Source organism: Urocampus carinirostris, chromosome 13, assembly GCF_059441175.1.
Source record: "Urocampus carinirostris isolate Australia breed hairy pipefish chromosome 13, RoL_Ucar_1.0, whole genome shotgun sequence".
NCBI lineage: Eukaryota > Metazoa > Chordata > Actinopteri > Syngnathiformes > Syngnathidae > Urocampus > Urocampus carinirostris.
Window position 1 is genome coordinate 16,075,080 of NC_142361.1, and position 16,593 is coordinate 16,091,672.

Below are 16,593 nucleotides of genomic sequence, written 5' to 3' on the forward strand. Positions count from 1 at the left end.
AAGTGATTGTTATTTCTTTGTCGGTTTTTCATGATTTCCATATTTTTGCTTCAGAACTGAGTGATTCCATATTCATTTCCCTGCACTTGCTCTATAAAAATAACATTTACTGACCATTGAAATTATTTGTCTTAAATTCTTTTAGTTTCATGTTTGTGATCTGAGTTTTTCTACAGAATAATATGTATTAGTGAGGGCTGGCCTAAGACTGGTGATTCCATCCTTTTTGCTAGGGGTTGTAATATGTAATAAAAACTTGGAAGGAACTGCTAAACTCTCCGCTCTCTTTTTGACCATTTTGACTATCGCTACCTGTTGAATCCAAATAGGTGCAAACTGTCTGATGTGAGCGGGGCACCTGCAGCACGTAAGAGAAGCAGTCCTGGTACTCTTCCCTCGCCAGTTTTCGGCCGTTGACAAAGACATCACCCGACAGCGTTCCCGAGTTGCCGATTCGTCCCGAGATGGCGTCTAGCAACGTGGTCTTGCCCGAACCTGGGCGAGATGCAGAATATGCCAGTTGGATTGCTTGTGAATTATGACAAAATGTTAAGGATGCCCCAGTATATCCAGCAAATCACACTTATGGGAAATATATTTTGCATTTTTTTGTTTGAACAGAAAAAAAGCTAAGAACTTTGTATATCCTGCTCCTGTCACATGTTTGTCTTCTGAAATTGTCTATGAAGCAATAAATTGTACCAGAATTCAGGCTGGGGTCGTACCTGAGTTACCCAGGATGCCCATAATCTGTCCGCTGTCCACGTTGAAGGAGACGTTGTTGAGGATTTGCCGAGTCCATCGTTTTGTGTACGTGGACATGTCCCACCATGGGCCAACGCGCTCGCTGCATGGAAAATAAAGTTTTTGTTACACGCCACGAATTAGACCCGGTCAAATCTGATTTAGTTTAGTTTCAGGTCTACAAAGTAAAGACTATGTAATCTTGCAGGTCTTTGGGTTTGAATCAAGGTTTCAAACCTAACCAAAGTTGGTCCCAAGCATACCTACCTGACAGTGTAGGTTATATTGCTGGCACTTAAGCAGCATGGAGGCTCGGCCTTCTCGTCTCTGCAGGTCCCGGAAACAGAATTGAAGGACTGTTTGACTTGACGGTCCTGGCTGGGACTCTGGAGCTGCACTGAGTAATCCTGTTTCATCTTGGCCCTGCGTCTGCATCAAATCCCTCTTCCTTGACACCAACCCGGCAGAGCACACAATGCTTATCTCAGAGAACTTTGATCCACGCTCGTATAAATCGGACGGGGAGGCAAGTGGCTTGCGCCAGGAGGCGGTCTGGGCTGGTCAGGCAGGCCAAGTGACGACATATCGCAGAAGACCAGTCTTTGGCTGGACATGAGCACACAGGCAAAATCCCAGCCATCTCAAAAGAAAAAGATCAAGGAGAAGCAGTAGAGTCGAGTTTGGGAGCGTTGACCATCTGACCGGACAAACAGCAACCTGCGTCTTGCGTCATCATGGACACAAATACAAGCTTCACTCACGAAAATGGAACCTCACAGGTAGATGAACAAAGTGATTGGGTGTCCTTGCTCTCATCCTGTGGCAATTACTTCTTTTTTTACAAAAAAGTTGAAATGAAAAACTGAGACTGTTGAAAGTATTTGTTTATCATGAGTTTGAAGAGTCCACGATAGGAATGTTATTGGATCCTTGCTACCAGTCCAATTGCAATGATACCAGACATCAGTCTCAAGGGGAGCATATCAAATGCATTGGGGAGAACAATTATTATAACCCCCCCAAAAAAACTGAGATCAGGCTTCCTTGGGTGTTACAAGCGTTTGGTTGGGGGGTCAGGCTCCCTATGGCCCCCTTCCATGCATAGCGACAGCTCTGCATGATAACATTTTAGAACTTGACAATGGGGTGTCCAATTGTTTTCAAGCGCAAATTGGAAACAAGAAAGTTGCTTTTATGTTCTTACTCTAAAATCTAAAAACGAAAATTGAAAATCTACAAAAAAACCTCACAAACATCTACTTTTTTATAAAATGTAAAATAGTTAAGATTTAAAGGAATGGTGAGTATTATTTGGCACTTCCTAGTGGTAAAAGAACATAATTTGTTATATATATAGTATATATACATGAACTATCATATAAATGTGCACTTTTAAAAAATATTCATAGGTCGAAAGCTTTTTATTTAAATAACATGAGCCTCACTTGAAAGGAGCGGACATAATTGCCCTACAACCTAAAACCTACAATTGACTGGGCAAAAAGATAAGAAGTAAAATGGAACATTTTGTACACTGTTATTATCTGAGATTTATATTTTTCCTTGTACTTTTTAGGCACTTGTTTTCAGTTGTAAGACAATACAGCGACATCTAGGGGTCTAATAATACACAAGATATGTGAACCCACTGCCCCATTTTAACTAGAATTTGAAGGTTTATTTTAAATGAAACATGCCGAATATTGAATTGAAAAAGTTGAAAAATGTTAGTGACAGAAGCAGATTTTGCCTTTAAAATGGATTCATTTTGCTCACCACATTATTTAGGTCATAAAACTTTTTATTTGGTTAATGGCAAAAGAGTTTGTTTTCTAAACCACCTAACAAGAGGATAGAATATGTTTTGCTTCATTCAGCTACCGGAGCCAGAATACTTGTCAGGGCCCTTCCTTTACGTGGCAAATCTTGAGACTCAAATCTGGAATAAAAAAGTAACATGCATTTTGGATTGGCTTCTGCAGCTGCACAAAGATATTGAGCTGTTCTCATCAGAGGAGGACAGCAGTCTTTACTTCACCTACAGCGGCGACTGCAACCAGTTGGAAGTTAACAACCTGCACTATGAAGTAGGAGCCCGTTACAAACACGAAAAATGAGCGTGCAACATGTAAGCGTGTTCGTGATCTGTCAATAGGTGGACACAGCATCGCAGATTCCCTGGTACGAGAGATTATCGGAGTTCAAAATGCCGTGGGAGATTCTAGGCGACAGGCAAAAGGCCATCAATAATCTCAGCCTGCGCGTGTGCAGTGGCCAAATGCTGGCTGTCATTGGAAGCTCCGGTAAAACTCCGCATGAGTCTAAAACAATGAAATATAAAAAAAGATTAATAAAATTAAAATCAAGTATTCTTAAAATGTATTAAGTGTAAAAAACTATAAAGACAATCAATTTATATACAGTACGTTATATATATCATACCATTGGCTGGAAAAAGCTGGACCGAAAGGCAGTACATCAGGCATGTCCAAAGTCCGGCCCTAGGGCCAGTCACGGCCCGTGATCACATTTTTACCGGCCCGCAGCCTCTGTCCCGCCAGTAATCTTGAACGTAGTATAAAATAGATTTCTCTCCCCCCATAGATGTAACAAACCCCTTGATAGAGACATCAAAAAAAAAGAACACGAGAAACAAAGTCAATACCAAGGCCTGAAAGAGGATTTGGAGAAAAACATGTGGAGAGTGTAGGCACTAGAAACCCTCAAACAAGTATATGGAACAACCTCGGAAATCTCTGCTGAGATAGTGAGCAAAACCAGCCGACTCAGAAACCGCTGGTAGTGGACCTAAATCAGAAGGAGACATTGTCCAGATGGGCAAAGAAACAATTTAATTTTTTATATACTGTATAAGAGCTGTCAAAAATTGTAGCTTTGCATAAAGCATAAATGTTAGCATTAAAAGGTCATTTGATTTCCATATCCAAAATGAAAAGACACTTTTCACTCTTTGATATCATACCAACTAATTATTTTTTGCTCTGCTCCTTTGCTCCTGGCCAACAGGCAAAAAAAATGTCTACAATTTTTTTTTTAATCCTCAGAGGAGACAGAAGAGCCGAAAATCCTCATCCAAAAACTTTATGACAAATTAAACAAAAATAAGGAAAGATTCTGCAAACTTGACAAGAAATTTGAAGAAACTTAAAGAGATGACAGGTCTGGTTCAACAACTCCACAAAGAAGTGGATGATATAAAAAAAAGTACAAATCAACCTAAAAAAAAATTTACATATAAAAAGAGAGAAAATGACTTATGGAGAAAAGAGTCAGAACAACTCTAAAATCCTTTTCTAATACTTGTTTTAGGAGTCTGACACTTGGCTCTTGGGAGACATGTGTAGTGTGGATTGTAACTTTTATCATACAGTAATTGACTCATATGCATGGCCTAAAATCAAAGCATTTATAACAAAAAATAATAGCAAACCTGTTTACCGCTCACTCTATTACAAAAGCTAAACGTCTGGTCGCTCTGGTGCAGGGTGTGGCAAAACGTCCCTGCTGGACATCATCACATGTCGAGACGAGGGCGGCAAGGTAACATCGGGACAGATTCTGATCAACGGTCGACCAAGCACGGCTCAGCTGGTAAAGAAAAGCATTGCACACGTGCGCCAGGACGACCGGCTCCTTCCTCACCTCACTGTACGAGAGACGCTCGCCTTTGTGGCCAAACTTCGGCTTCCCACGCACTTCACACAGGCCCAGCGAGACCAAAGGGTGAGGTCCAGTTAACCCGATAGTCCCTAAGCAGTAAGGTTTGAGATCGGATGTCAGTCACGGTTGGGGCGCAAAGGGACAGGTTGCCTATCTCAATTGTTCACAATGACATACTAAGCTGTAATTTAGCACAACACATTTCTCATCTCTAAGATTCTGAACAGAATATGCTGTATATAAATGCAATCAATGGTTCTTAATCATGTGATCAAGTCTTGAAAAAGGGGCTCATGTGTGGTTTAGTTTTGTCAATCCGGTGGATTTCTTTCAGAACGTTATTTCTTGGTACTCGGGTACACTTGCAGTATGTAGCAATAGTCCATCCAAGTCTTACCTTGTAAGGTAGACAATTGAGTTCTAATAAACTGTTTCAGGGGAGTTAGTCTGGTACCCTCAAAACCTTTAATCACTGTTAGTCCAAGTCAAATAGCGGTCCTATATCAGTAGCTTATTCCATTGAGAGTGGTTAGGATTGGGATGCTTTAAACGTTAAGACGTTGGTCCATTAAAGTCCAAATCGGTCACATAAAAAGTGTAGTTCCTGAAAACAGATTCCAAAGTAGTTAGTCTGGTAACCTTGACAAAAGATTAAGATTACATCTTTCTGAAAATGTTAGATTGAAAGGGTCCCAGATCTATAGTTTTGTACCTGTGGCAACCTTTGTCAAAGGTCCAACAGATGCGAGTCAATCAGTTTGTTCTACAAAGTAGTACCTCTGTACTCTCGCACCCCTGACAACATTTAGAAATGTAGCATCAAAGTCAGACCATGCAAAGTTGATACTGAGTTACAAAAAATAGCTCGGGGGTAGTTTATCTGGTATGCTTAAAAACCATTGTTCATCCAAGTCAGGTAGCGGGTGCAATTGGGACACAGATTCTAGATTGCTTAGACTAGTGCTTTTAAAAACCTGTAGACAATGGGCCATGCAATTCCGAGTAAGTCAAGTAATGACTGGAGTTTTTATAACTGGCTCTAGGAGAGTTCAGTACACTTAACAATGTCTGACAAAGGTTTATCTCAACCAGGTCCTGTTAGATGGTCGGGCCATAAAATCCATTCGCCATTTTATTGTTGAAACATCCAGCCTAATTAGGTAGCTGATAGGAAACTTTAGTCTGAAATGTCAAAATTCCCTTGCCAAAAGCTCTAAGAAGTACCAACCAGATTTTGCCCATGTTTGTTTCCTGAGGTGGACGATGTAATCGCAGAGCTGCGACTGAGGCAGTGTGCCCACACCAGGGTGGGAAACGACTATGTGAGGGGGGTTTCTGGAGGGGAGCGCAGGCGGGTCAGCATTGCTGTCCAACTCCTCTGGAACCCAGGTTAGAAATTCTTCTGAACCCGCTTTAATTCTTCAACCAAGCCCCAATTTTTTAATTGCAGGAATTTTGATTCTGGATGAGCCCACATCGGGTCTTGACAGTTTCACGGCCCACAATCTGGTCATCACATTGTCCCGTCTGGCCCGGGGGAACCGTCTGGTTCTGTTGTCAGTCCACCAGCCTCGCTCTGACATCTTTCAGCTGTTCGATCTTGTGGTCTTGCTGTCGTCAGGTTCAGCCGTGTATTGCGGTGCCGCCCGGGCCATGGTGTCGTACTTTACGGCGCTGGGACATCCCTGCCCCCGGTACTGCAACCCGTCTGACTTCTACGGTATGATGCTGCAGGTTTTTTTTCCCTTACAAAAATGTAAAAAACATAAGACGAATTTCATCTTGTATTTGCCCTTCAGTGGATCTGATTAGCATTGACCGCCGTAGTCCAGAGCAAGAGGCCCAATGTCTGGAGCGGGCCCGGGTGTTGGCCAAACAGTTTTCAGAACAGGTCCGGGACACAGATGACCACATGTGGAAAAGCGGAATAGCCCTGATGCATTCAGAGAGGTTGCTTCATACTTAGCATGTTAAAATTTTGTAAATGCTATGTTTCGGGTCCTAGCATCTGAGAACATTTAGTAAACATCTGCTTAAGTATGGTGCTATCATACTATAACTGCTGGCAGTTTTTTTTACTATTATCAAGTACATGTCTAATTTATACTAACAGCTGTGCTGTGACAAGATTTAGACTGTTAAATCTGGATTTTCCCAACAGTTAGCATTTACTAAAATCCCAAAAGAAATAGCAGCAAACCTTTGTTTATTATTTTAGAGACGAAGTGATGCTAATGGACTATCTTTTGCTCGGCTTCCAGCAGAAGCTCCCTGCAGCCCGACAAGAGTGAAGACAAACGGGTCGTTGCCATCACCAAGGAGAGAGACAGACTACCAGGCCGGATGCAGCAGTTTGCCATCCTCATCAAGTGAGTGGAATAAAAAAAAATGAGTGGCACAGAATCAAGACCTCAGGATGTCAACTGCCAACCATTTCCTCCGCCCCTCACCAGGCGGCACATTTACAACGACTACCGGGACCTGGTAACCCTCCTGGTCCACGGCCTGGAAGCTCTGCTTATGTCTTTACTGGTGGGCTTCCTGTACTACGGCGCAGGAGATCAGCCCCTTTCCATTCAGGACACCGTAGCCCTGCTGTACATGATTGGGGCGCTCACTCCCTTTGCTGTGGTGCTGGACGTCATAGCAAAATGTGAGAAGGCACATCGTACCAAACTTGTCCGTTCAAAAGTATTACATGTCCTTTGCTGAGTCATAAAAGTTATTTACCATGAAGTTGATTGTGTGAATAGATATTGACTTGAGATCCCAGCATGTTTTGAGACCAAGGTCCGCAATCACACCTGGGACACTAAGTTTTGCCCAGTCATTATATGACTGGCACTATCAGGTTCATCAAATTGTGCAATCGTTTTTCAGGTCACGCAGAGCGAGCCATGCTCTACCATGAGCTGGAAGATGGCATGTATTCAGTCACCTCTTACTTCTTTGCTAAGGTATAACACACAGAGTCACCACAAGACAGCAACAATAGCTGACAGAAGAAAAGCAAGCAACTCAATGTTGTGCAAGCGCAACTGAGATCACCAATTTAAAGGGACATTGTGTATTATTTAGAACGCCCAAGTGATTAAAAAAACCTTCACTCTTTAAGAAAAACAATATGGATTTAAATATAAAGCAAATGTACGATAACCTTTTGGACTGTATTATAGGCTTGAGGCGTTGTTGCTGTCATGCACTGGACATATTTCAACATATTACATATTATTTTTTTCTTTTATCGATGTTCACTATGTTTAGTGTACTGTTACCGAATGTCAAGTCAAGTCATGTTTATTTTTGACGCCCTTAATCACAAGGAGTCTCAAAGGGCTGCACAGACCACAGATTATTGCAAACCACAAACTATTATTACACCATCCCCTGATCTAGAACCTACATGACGGCAAGGAAAAACTCAAAAACCTCAACATGAGGAAAATGAAGAAACCTTGAGAAGGGACCGCACATGAGGTAATCGCCCTTCCAGGATGACCAGGCTGCAATGGATGTTGCAATGATAAATAATACACAGACAAGAGTTTTTTTTATGCATTTTAAGACGAGTACGACGTACAAGGAAATCTGTACGGAAAAACGCAAATTTGTCAATGATGGGTACCATCCGGTATACACCGACTATCACGAAACGGCAAATCAATCAAGTCAAAGGATTTCGCCGCAAAAGCCTCTATCTCGGTATCGTTTTTTTCATTGCAGACGAAGCAAGCGGTTTGATGCCACTGTGCACACGCGTCTGCCGCCTGGGGATTTCCCATCATGTATCATTCCGAAAAAATAAATAAATATGGTGTACGATTATTTTGTATGGGAAAATACGGCAGTTTGTACGGGCATGGAGCCGTGGAGGTTGACAGGTATGATCATGTGACAAAAATACTTGAAGTACAGTAGGCTATGCCTACTTTGACCGGGTGTCTCAGGTTGTGATAGTTGGATTTATTTGATTACATTTCATTTATACTGTTTATTTCTGATTGTTATTTTATTGTATATTGTTTACTGTTTGTTCACTTAAAGTGTAGAATATATCTTTTGCACAAGAGGTGCAATAATATGACAAGGCTCTAGAACACAAACTCCTGTCTGTTCTTCTCTATTCAACTGACTCAAATACTTCTCAGAAAATTTCTAAATATTTGACAAACAAAAACTTCTGTTTAACGTGACAGAAATAGTTACTTTCCCTGGTAACTAGTTACTTTTACTATACAGTAATTCATTTAGTAACTTATTTACTTTTAGAAGTTGTGAGTAACGTGCCCAACATGGATAAGCGTTTAAAGGAATAGCTGAAAAGCTTTGGCTAGATACTAAATCTATTGCACCCTGGTCATCCTGGAAGGGAGATTACCACTTGTGAGGCCCCTTCTCAAGGTTTCTTATTTTTCTCTTGCCGAGGTTTTGAGTTTTCTCTTACCCGCATGTTGGTTTAAGATCAAGGGATGGTGTAATTGCAACCTGTACAGTCCTTTGAGACATCTTGTGATTAAGGGCTATCAAATAAATGTGTCTTGACTTGACTATCTAATTTTGGATCAACAAATACCGATAGATTAAAAAAAAATGTATTTATCTATCCAAGCTCATCTAAATGGAGCTGACATTATAGTTTGACATCTTGTTGCTGCGGGTACCCAAAAAAAAAAACTTTTGAAAGGCGGGGCGAAGACATAGAAGAAAAATGGTGCAGTTTTGGTCACTTCTTTGTAGTTTATAATCCTTGTAGTACTCGTTTTTGTTTGCACTACACAAAACAGCGACATCTAGCGTTCAAATATTACATATTGTACCTTTAACCGCTCAATTGTGAATAAACGTGTTCATTTTATTGAGGGGAAACTGGTAACATACCAACGGCCACATTGCGACATTGCACAAAAAGTGTTAAGGCAGTGGTTGGTTAATAAGGATTTTACCATTAGAAGATACATATCTTAAGTTGTTTTAACCCAACATGCTAGCTAGTGAATATGCCAACATATTTGAAGTGCAAAATGATTATAAATAATTGTTGAAATGTGGCAAAGCAATTGGAGTTGGCCATCAATGGCGGTAGTCGAACATTTAGCTCCTTTTTTTAGCAGATAAAGTACATATTTTGAAGTTTGGGATAAAAACGAATTCATTTATGCCTACGATAATTTCCAACTGCAGTGCTACCAAATGCTGTAATATGAATCTTTTGTAGTTCATAGAAAATTACGAAACAAACAAAAGATCGATTGATGAACATAAAAATCAATCAAGATTCATTTTTGGATCGACAATGTTGATTGTTCCTTGGTTATTTTTGGTGCATTAGCGCCATCTACTGGATGCTAACAGGAAAAGCAGGTCTTGTGTGCAGTTTCCAAGGAAACCTTTTGACCTAACTGCTACTGTAAATATCTCATCTCATCTCATTAGCTACACCGCTTATCCTCAGTAGGGTCGCGGGGGTGCTGGAGCCCATCCCAGCAATCGTCAGGCAGTGGGCAGGGGACACCCTGAACTGGTTGCCAGCCAATCGCAGGGCACACGGAGACAGACAATTCACTCGCTCATTCACACCTAGGGACAATTTCGACCGGCCAATTCACCTGAAATGCATGTTTTTGGAATGTGGGAGGAAACCGGAGTGACCGGAGGAAACCCACGCAAGCACGGGGAGAACATACAAACTCCGCACAGGAAGTCTGGAGCTGGATTTGAACCCACGCAGGAGGTTCCCAAGACATGAACCGTGGCGCACATGCGCTAACCACTGCACCGCCGTGCTGCCCTACTGTCAATATATGAAACAATATTTGTAATGTTTGGTAGCTCTGCAAATAACAATTCTAACTTATTTCTCCGGCCGAATGTTATTTAAATAAATACATTAACCATAAACTTTGAATGCCAAATATGGTACTTTTTGTCAGTAGGTTTGTAAAGTAAAACTTTATTTCAGTCACAGTAACTCAGGGAGAAAATGCCAAGGTAGCAGATTTTGATGTTCATTGGAGCTACATACAATCATGCATTATAATTATTGACATTATCACTATTATATGCGACGCAGGGGCTGACTGGTTAGCATGTCTGCCTCACAGTTCAGAAGTCTCGTGTTAAATCCCAGCTACCGGCCTCCCTGTGTGGAGTTTGCATCTTCTCCCCGAGCATGAAAAGGTTTTCTCCTGGCACAAAAGTGTCCCCTCATGTCTCCGTGTGCCTTATGATTGGCTGGCCACTAGTCCATAGTGTCCCTGACCGATTGCTTGAAGACAGCTGGGATGGGCTCCAGCAACCCTATTGAAGACAAGTGGCTGGAAAACAAATTCATATTAATCTGCTCTGGCCTGTCCAGCTGTACGCTTAACCAGCTGCATCTGTGTGCAGGTGCTAGGGGAGTTACCTGAACACTGCGTCTTCACGCTGGTGTACGCGCTGCCCATTTACTGGCTGGCGGGCCTGAACGAGGCCCCGGACCGCTTTTTGCTCAACTTCTTGCTGGTGTGGTTAATGGTGTATTGCAGCCGGGCCATGGCGCTCTTTGTGGCCGCCGCACTGCCTACCCTGCAGACGTCTGCCTTCATGGGAAACTCGCTCTTCACTGTCTTTTACCTGACTGGGGGTTTCGTCATCGGCCTGGAGAACATGTGGCTGGGTGAGCAGAAGTGATGGGAATTGCAACTCTTTTTTTAGAGAACCTTCTCCCGAAAGGTTCTTCAGATGTTTTGTTTTTCATGATGTTACTATTAATAATGAAACGTTAAGCACAACATTAAGTATTTTGAAAATGTATCATGCTACTATACTATAATACTCTTTGTTTCAATATTAACCAATTTGAACTTTAAAATTGTTGATACTTAGAAAAACTACAGAGAGATGCCACCACTCATATTGACCAGTCACAAGCACCTTCAAGAGAGAGGAAAAGACAAATACAAAGAGAGGAGTGAGAGCAAAAAAAAAAAAGAAACGAGACAGAGAAAGAGAAAGAAAAAAATGAGACAAGAGAGAGAGGGGGAGAAAGAGAAATGAATAGTGACAGGAGAGAAAAAGACGGAAAAAGAGAAATACAGAGACAAGAAAGAGCAAAAGAAAGAAAGGGAGACATAGAAAGAGAAAGAAAAACAGATACAGAAGAGAGAGGGAGAAAAAGAAATGTAGAAAGAGAGAGAGTAGAGAAAAAGGAAAGAAAGAGAGAATTACAAAGAGAGACAGGCGAGAAAAATAGAGAGAAAAAATAGAAACAAGTAAGACAGGAAAAAAGAGGATGAGAAAGACGGAAAAGGAGAGAAAGGGAAAATGTGTGAAAAAGTGGAAAAGAGAACTAGAGAGAAAGAAGAATGAGCGGGAGTGAGTGAAAGAGACAAAAAGAGACAGAGAAAGAGTGAGAGGAAGAGAAAACAAAGAAAAGGACAGAAAAATCAAAAGAAAACTAGAAAAGGAAAGTGAAACAGAGAAAGACAAAAAGAGAAGGAAAAAGAAAGATAGGAAGTAGAAAGAGAGAGAGAAAGAGAGAGAGAGAGAGAGAGAGAGAGAGAGAGAGAGAGAGAGAGAGAGAGAGAGAGAGAGAGAGAGAGAGAGAGAGAGAGAGAGAGAGAGAGAAAGAGAGGGGAATAGAGAAAAAAAGAGGGAGAGATATAAATACATTTTTTAAGAAAGCCAATTTCTGATTGATGGGGAGTCAGCTCTCGTAGTTTACTTCAAAGAGCCGTCTCACAGAGCCGTTTCGTTCGCCATCTACGCACCGCTAGTGCGGGTCAGCGAACATACCGAATTTGTGGCTCAATTTATTTTAATTTGTGTTTTTAATTTTGACCGCATCTCACAGTGGCGTCCTGGCTCTCTCACGCCTCCTTCATGCGTTGGGGATTCCAAGGACTTCTGCTGGTGCAGTTCAGAGGAAATGAATATCCCGTCAGCATCGGAAACTTTACTATCAACGTGGACGGATTATACGTAAGAAAAACATTTTTGCAAGCACATAACCCCCAAAAAAGAGGAATGACTTCACATAAAGGAAAGGAGCGTCACTATCAGTCATGTGCTTTCTAGTGCACACTAATTATGACAGTGAGCAGCGCTCCACGAGGCCCCACCTCTTAAAGCAGGGGTGTCCAAACTTTTCAGAAAACGGGCCAGATTTGGTAAACTGAAAATGTGTGAGGGCCGACTAATCTAACTAATCTTAAATAAACTCACCCAAGGTTCGCGGTCCTCGTAGCTCGCTTTGGTAGCATTCTCATTTGACTTGCAGGGTCTTGTGAAAAAGCACTGCTGTGATGTTAAAACAGCTTCCAGTTGCTTCACCTTTTCACAGCGTTTTGCTTCCCTTGTTTTTTCCATTTTTTCCTTGCTTTTTTTTATTTATTTTTGCACTTAGCTTTTTGTAGTCAGCATGTTTTGGCTTGAAATAAAATGATCTTCATTTATATAGCGCCTTTCAAGTCTATGAAGACTTCCCAGAGCGTTTTACAATGTGCTTCACATTTACCAATAGCAGTCGTGCAGCCATGCAAGGCGCGAACCTGCTTATTGGCGGCATTAGGGGTTCAGTGTCTTACCCAAGGACACTTCAATATGTAAAACGAAGGAGCCGGGATTCGAACTGCGATCTCTTGATCCCAAGACGAGCGCTCTACCTCCTGAGCCACTGAAAGAAGTCCTTTTTTTTGTTCCAGGTTCCATCAGTGTTTGCACCAGGGTACTTCTTAGATCTAGGTTTTCAATAACTATCCACGCAATCACAATATTATATCCACACTAACAAATATTAGGATAGCAGTTTGTTCTTTTTCTTGTTTTTTTCCTTTCTTATGTTTGTATTTTCATTTTGTTCTTTTTCCTTAATTTTTATTTTCCTACTTCATTTTTCTTATTGTTTTTTTTTTCATTTTCTTATTTTTCTTTTTTCTTTGCTCTTTCGCTTCTTATTCTTCGTATTTTTCTTTTTCTTGTTTCTTTTCTTTCTTTTCAATTGTTCACTTTTCCTAGTTTATTTTTTTTTTCCCTTGTTTTTTTTTCTATTTTTTTTTCTTGCTTTTCTTTTCCTTTTAATTATTTTTATTTTCTTTAGTTTTAATTCATTTGTTTTCAATTTTTGTTTTCCAATAGTTTTTTCCCCATTATTTGTCTTTCTTTCTTTTCCTCTTTATTCTTTTCCTTTTTCCTTTTCCTTTCGGTTTGGTCACCGTGGGACGAAAGATCCTCCGAAAGGAAGCGAATGATGACGATCACGACTAATAGTAACTGTTCTGGTGTCATGGAAACCTTTTCCACTACCCAGCCATTAAACACCTCCACATATAATTCTCAAACGCCTGGATAGTTTTGACCAGCTTTTAAAAGGCAGATGTGAAACGAATACAATACATAAACATTTTAGGCAAAATATGCCTCGACGGCGATGATAGCATGTCGCACTAGCGGTACAGAAAGTCGCGTGACTAGAACAACGTTTAATGGAAACTACGCGTTCACATGTGGCAACAGGAAACATTAAACGTATCATTTCCAACCTAAATATTATAGTGTTACTTTTATACTTACAGGGAATTCTCTTTCAGAATCTTACACTTGGCTACTAACACTTCTGACCGTCTCCTGCGTCTGTATGGCACTGCGCTCTCTAACGTCAACTCGCTATTTTCTTAAAGGGACAGCGCGCAGGACTAAAACTGATGGCAAAGCCAGAACAGTAACCAAAACATGATTAAATAAAATACAAATAAGAACACTCTTGATATTGGTATTAGAGAAGCTGATGCACGTAATATATTTCGGCAGACCCCATGAAATGACACTGAGGGGGGTTTTGGCCTCTCGGCCTTGAATTTGACACACAGAGAGAAGAAAGATTATTCAATAGTTATTGAAACAATAATTTGGTTAGCGAATACATTCAGAATTATTACGCTATTTTTTATGGCAGTTAAAATATTAAGAAAATTAACATCCAATTTATAAGAGATAAAAAACTACCACAGCTGATCATAACAAAATATTGTATTATAAACAAGAGGTTGTCTGATCAAATCTCTCTGGCTGATTTACTCTTTAGCCTTTTAAAAAAAAATGAATTTAAAATAAAGCCGCCATTGGTGTGTTATGTTTTCAGGTGGTGGAGGCGATGAAACTGGACCAGTATCCTTTGTACTCGTGCTACCTGGTGCTGCTGGCCGTCTGCCTCGTCTTTATGGCGCTCTACTATGTCTGCCTAAAATTCATCAAGCAGAAGTCCAGCCAGGATTGGTGAAGCAAATCCACCGGGGATCCGGAACCATTTTCACCCAAATATATTTTGTTTTTTTGGGGGGAGAGAGCCATTCAAGATTTTAAGACAAAATTCAGCAAAACTGACAGATCCTCTCTCCAGACGATAGCTCCTCTTTTAGCGCATTTGATTTCACTGCGAGACCTTTGACAACATTTATGAAATAAGAATAATGACAAAACCTGTGTCCTTTATCAACAAATATACTGATTTAAGTTCCTAACAGTTACTTAAGATGGTTAAAGATCATTTGGACCTTTATATTTTGTCATAAATAATGGTTTCACATCAAGGCTGCAAGCAGAGTTCTTTTGGAAATATGTCACAAAAAACTGCAAATGAAAAGTTTATGGATGTATTTTCCTTCAGCGCAGTGTGAGAGAGGGGAGCATGCTATGATGCATAGCTCCGCCTACCCCTACCACTCACCCAATCAAATTGTTCTGTGTTCTTGTGGGTAATTACAGTTTGTTGTGTGGGTTTTATATCGTAAAGTGTCTGAACAGTGAAAATACATTATTTTTATGAACTTACATACAAAGGATGCGTTAGCCACATACAGCCAAATGGAATCTGTTGGTGTGACACCTTGACTGTCAACTGTATACTGAACCGAAACAAAGTGTATTATTGGAGTGACTTTAACAGAAGAAGAACACAATGGAGGAAATTTCACAAGTAGTATTTTACCATTGAGCCATAGGTACTCATGATAAGAGTCATATATGGCTGGCGAGCCAGAGGATGCCGACCCGAGATACACTCTCCATGTCTCATTCCTCTCGAGTTTGACGATGGAAACCACAAACTACCATTAGCAGCAAGATGGCAGACAATTATGTCAGTTACCTAAAGGTGAGCCTCATGTTGTGTAAAATAAATGTTAATATCTAAACCTACCAGTATTTTTTAAAAATGCACAGCTTTATGATTGATTTAAATGATTAGCAAAAAATAAACATATTTTGCTCATACCCCTAGGAGGCACTGAACACACATTGTCCCTTTAAGTGCAATTCTACCCTATTATGGATTAGTTTATTGCTGATTGATGGGCTTTCATAGGAATTATTAATGCTTCTTTTTAATCTTTGGATCTTGTTTGTTTAGGGAATTGGAAAAAATAATATTCAAAAACAGGGTGATGTTATCTGGACTATTTTTGTGGAAACCCCGATTTGGCCCAACCTCACCCAGAACCTAGGTCCGAGGGCCTCCGAGTTCATTAGAGTTTGAGACCCCTGTTTTAGGGGGGTGTTTGTGGTGAAAAAAGGCTGCCGTAACGATGTCGGTCACTGGATGGCAGCAGAGCACCGCGGTCATGTTCACTTCAGGAGTGGGATGTTTGATTTAAATTTTGCTTATTGAGTGTTAACAGTGAATTGTGTGATCGTGTACAAGTAAAAATCCAAAAGCAATAACAAAAACCACAATTGTTGTGTATATTTTTAAATCAAATGTATTATGTATACTACAGTACAAATAAACAAAGGATTTAAATCAATCGCCTTTATGAGTGTTTACTTTCTTTCCTGAATTTCGTTAAAAGTAAAGGCATTGCATGGCATTTATACAGTTTTTAAAAACAATTATGAGTGGATATATATCGTACAATTAATTTGAATGCAACTTATTGATTGACATTAGAACAATTTTGATTTTGAAAGGACAATATTCTTAAATCAATTAATTGTTCAAGTTTGGTAAATAGTCTACGATTAAAAATGTTCCATTCTACCATGACTCACTTAATAGCTCATTTGAATAATATCACCAGTATGTTTTTTGTTCACAATATGGCTGGTCATGTTGTTTACTTAGACTTTTGCAAGGCTTTTGATAAAGTGTCTCATAACAAGCTTTTACAAAAACTGAAATGCTATGGTATTAGGGGA

The 16,593-nt window shown here is 40.3% G+C and overlaps 2 protein-coding genes across 3 annotated transcripts in view; one reads left to right on the plus strand and one right to left on the minus strand.

Moving 5' to 3' along the window:
• The window catches only part of abcg5 (ATP binding cassette subfamily G member 5), a 29,599-nt gene extending 15,529 nt beyond the window's left edge, over window positions 1-14,070 (minus strand). Inside the window, exons 1-7 of the mRNA XM_088350849.1 lie at window positions 13,975-14,070; window positions 10,829-11,061; window positions 3,490-3,552; window positions 3,187-3,361; window positions 1,012-3,065; window positions 726-847; window positions 359-495 (exon numbers count right to left, since the gene is read on the minus strand). Of these exons, the coding sequence (XP_088206975.1) occupies window positions 359-495; window positions 726-847; window positions 1,012-1,160 (408 nt within the window). The 5' untranslated portion in view covers window positions 1,161-3,065; window positions 3,187-3,361; window positions 3,490-3,552; window positions 10,829-11,061; window positions 13,975-14,070. The remainder of the gene's footprint in view (window positions 1-358; window positions 496-725; window positions 848-1,011; window positions 3,066-3,186; window positions 3,362-3,489; window positions 3,553-10,828; window positions 11,062-13,974) is intronic.
• abcg8 (ATP binding cassette subfamily G member 8) lies at window positions 1,252-16,118 on the plus strand. 2 transcript variants are annotated; one of them, XM_088350843.1, is made up of 13 exons: window positions 1,252-1,523; window positions 2,727-2,831; window positions 2,900-3,047; window positions 4,250-4,488; window positions 5,682-5,814; window positions 5,876-6,145; window positions 6,225-6,375; window positions 6,687-6,794; window positions 6,879-7,078; window positions 7,306-7,382; window positions 10,813-11,080; window positions 12,257-12,384; window positions 14,543-16,118. In XM_088350843.1, exons 1-13 carry the CDS (start codon window positions 1,479-1,481, stop codon window positions 14,678-14,680), a joined length of 2,010 nt encoding a protein of 669 aa, XP_088206969.1. In that variant the 5' UTR covers window positions 1,252-1,478; the 3' UTR covers window positions 14,681-16,118. The 2 variants fall into 2 exon arrangements, with proteins under 2 accessions (XP_088206969.1, XP_088206970.1); XM_088350844.1 differs by having other exon boundaries at window positions 6,690-6,794.
• Window positions 16,119-16,593: the final 475 nt, after the last annotated feature.

Bases quoted from the DNA above. Each gene is read 5' to 3' on its own strand.
- abcg8 (XM_088350843.1), top strand. From the start codon at position 1,479: ATGGACACAAATACAAGCTTCACTCACGAAAATGGAACCTCACAG. The intron at 4,489-5,681 runs GTGAGGTCCAGT...TTGTTTCCTGAG, and splicing joins AGGCCCAGCGAGACCAAAGG to GTGGACGATGTAATCGCAGA. The intron at 6,795-6,878 runs GTGAGTGGAATA...GCCCCTCACCAG, and splicing joins CAGTTTGCCATCCTCATCAA to GCGGCACATTTACAACGACT.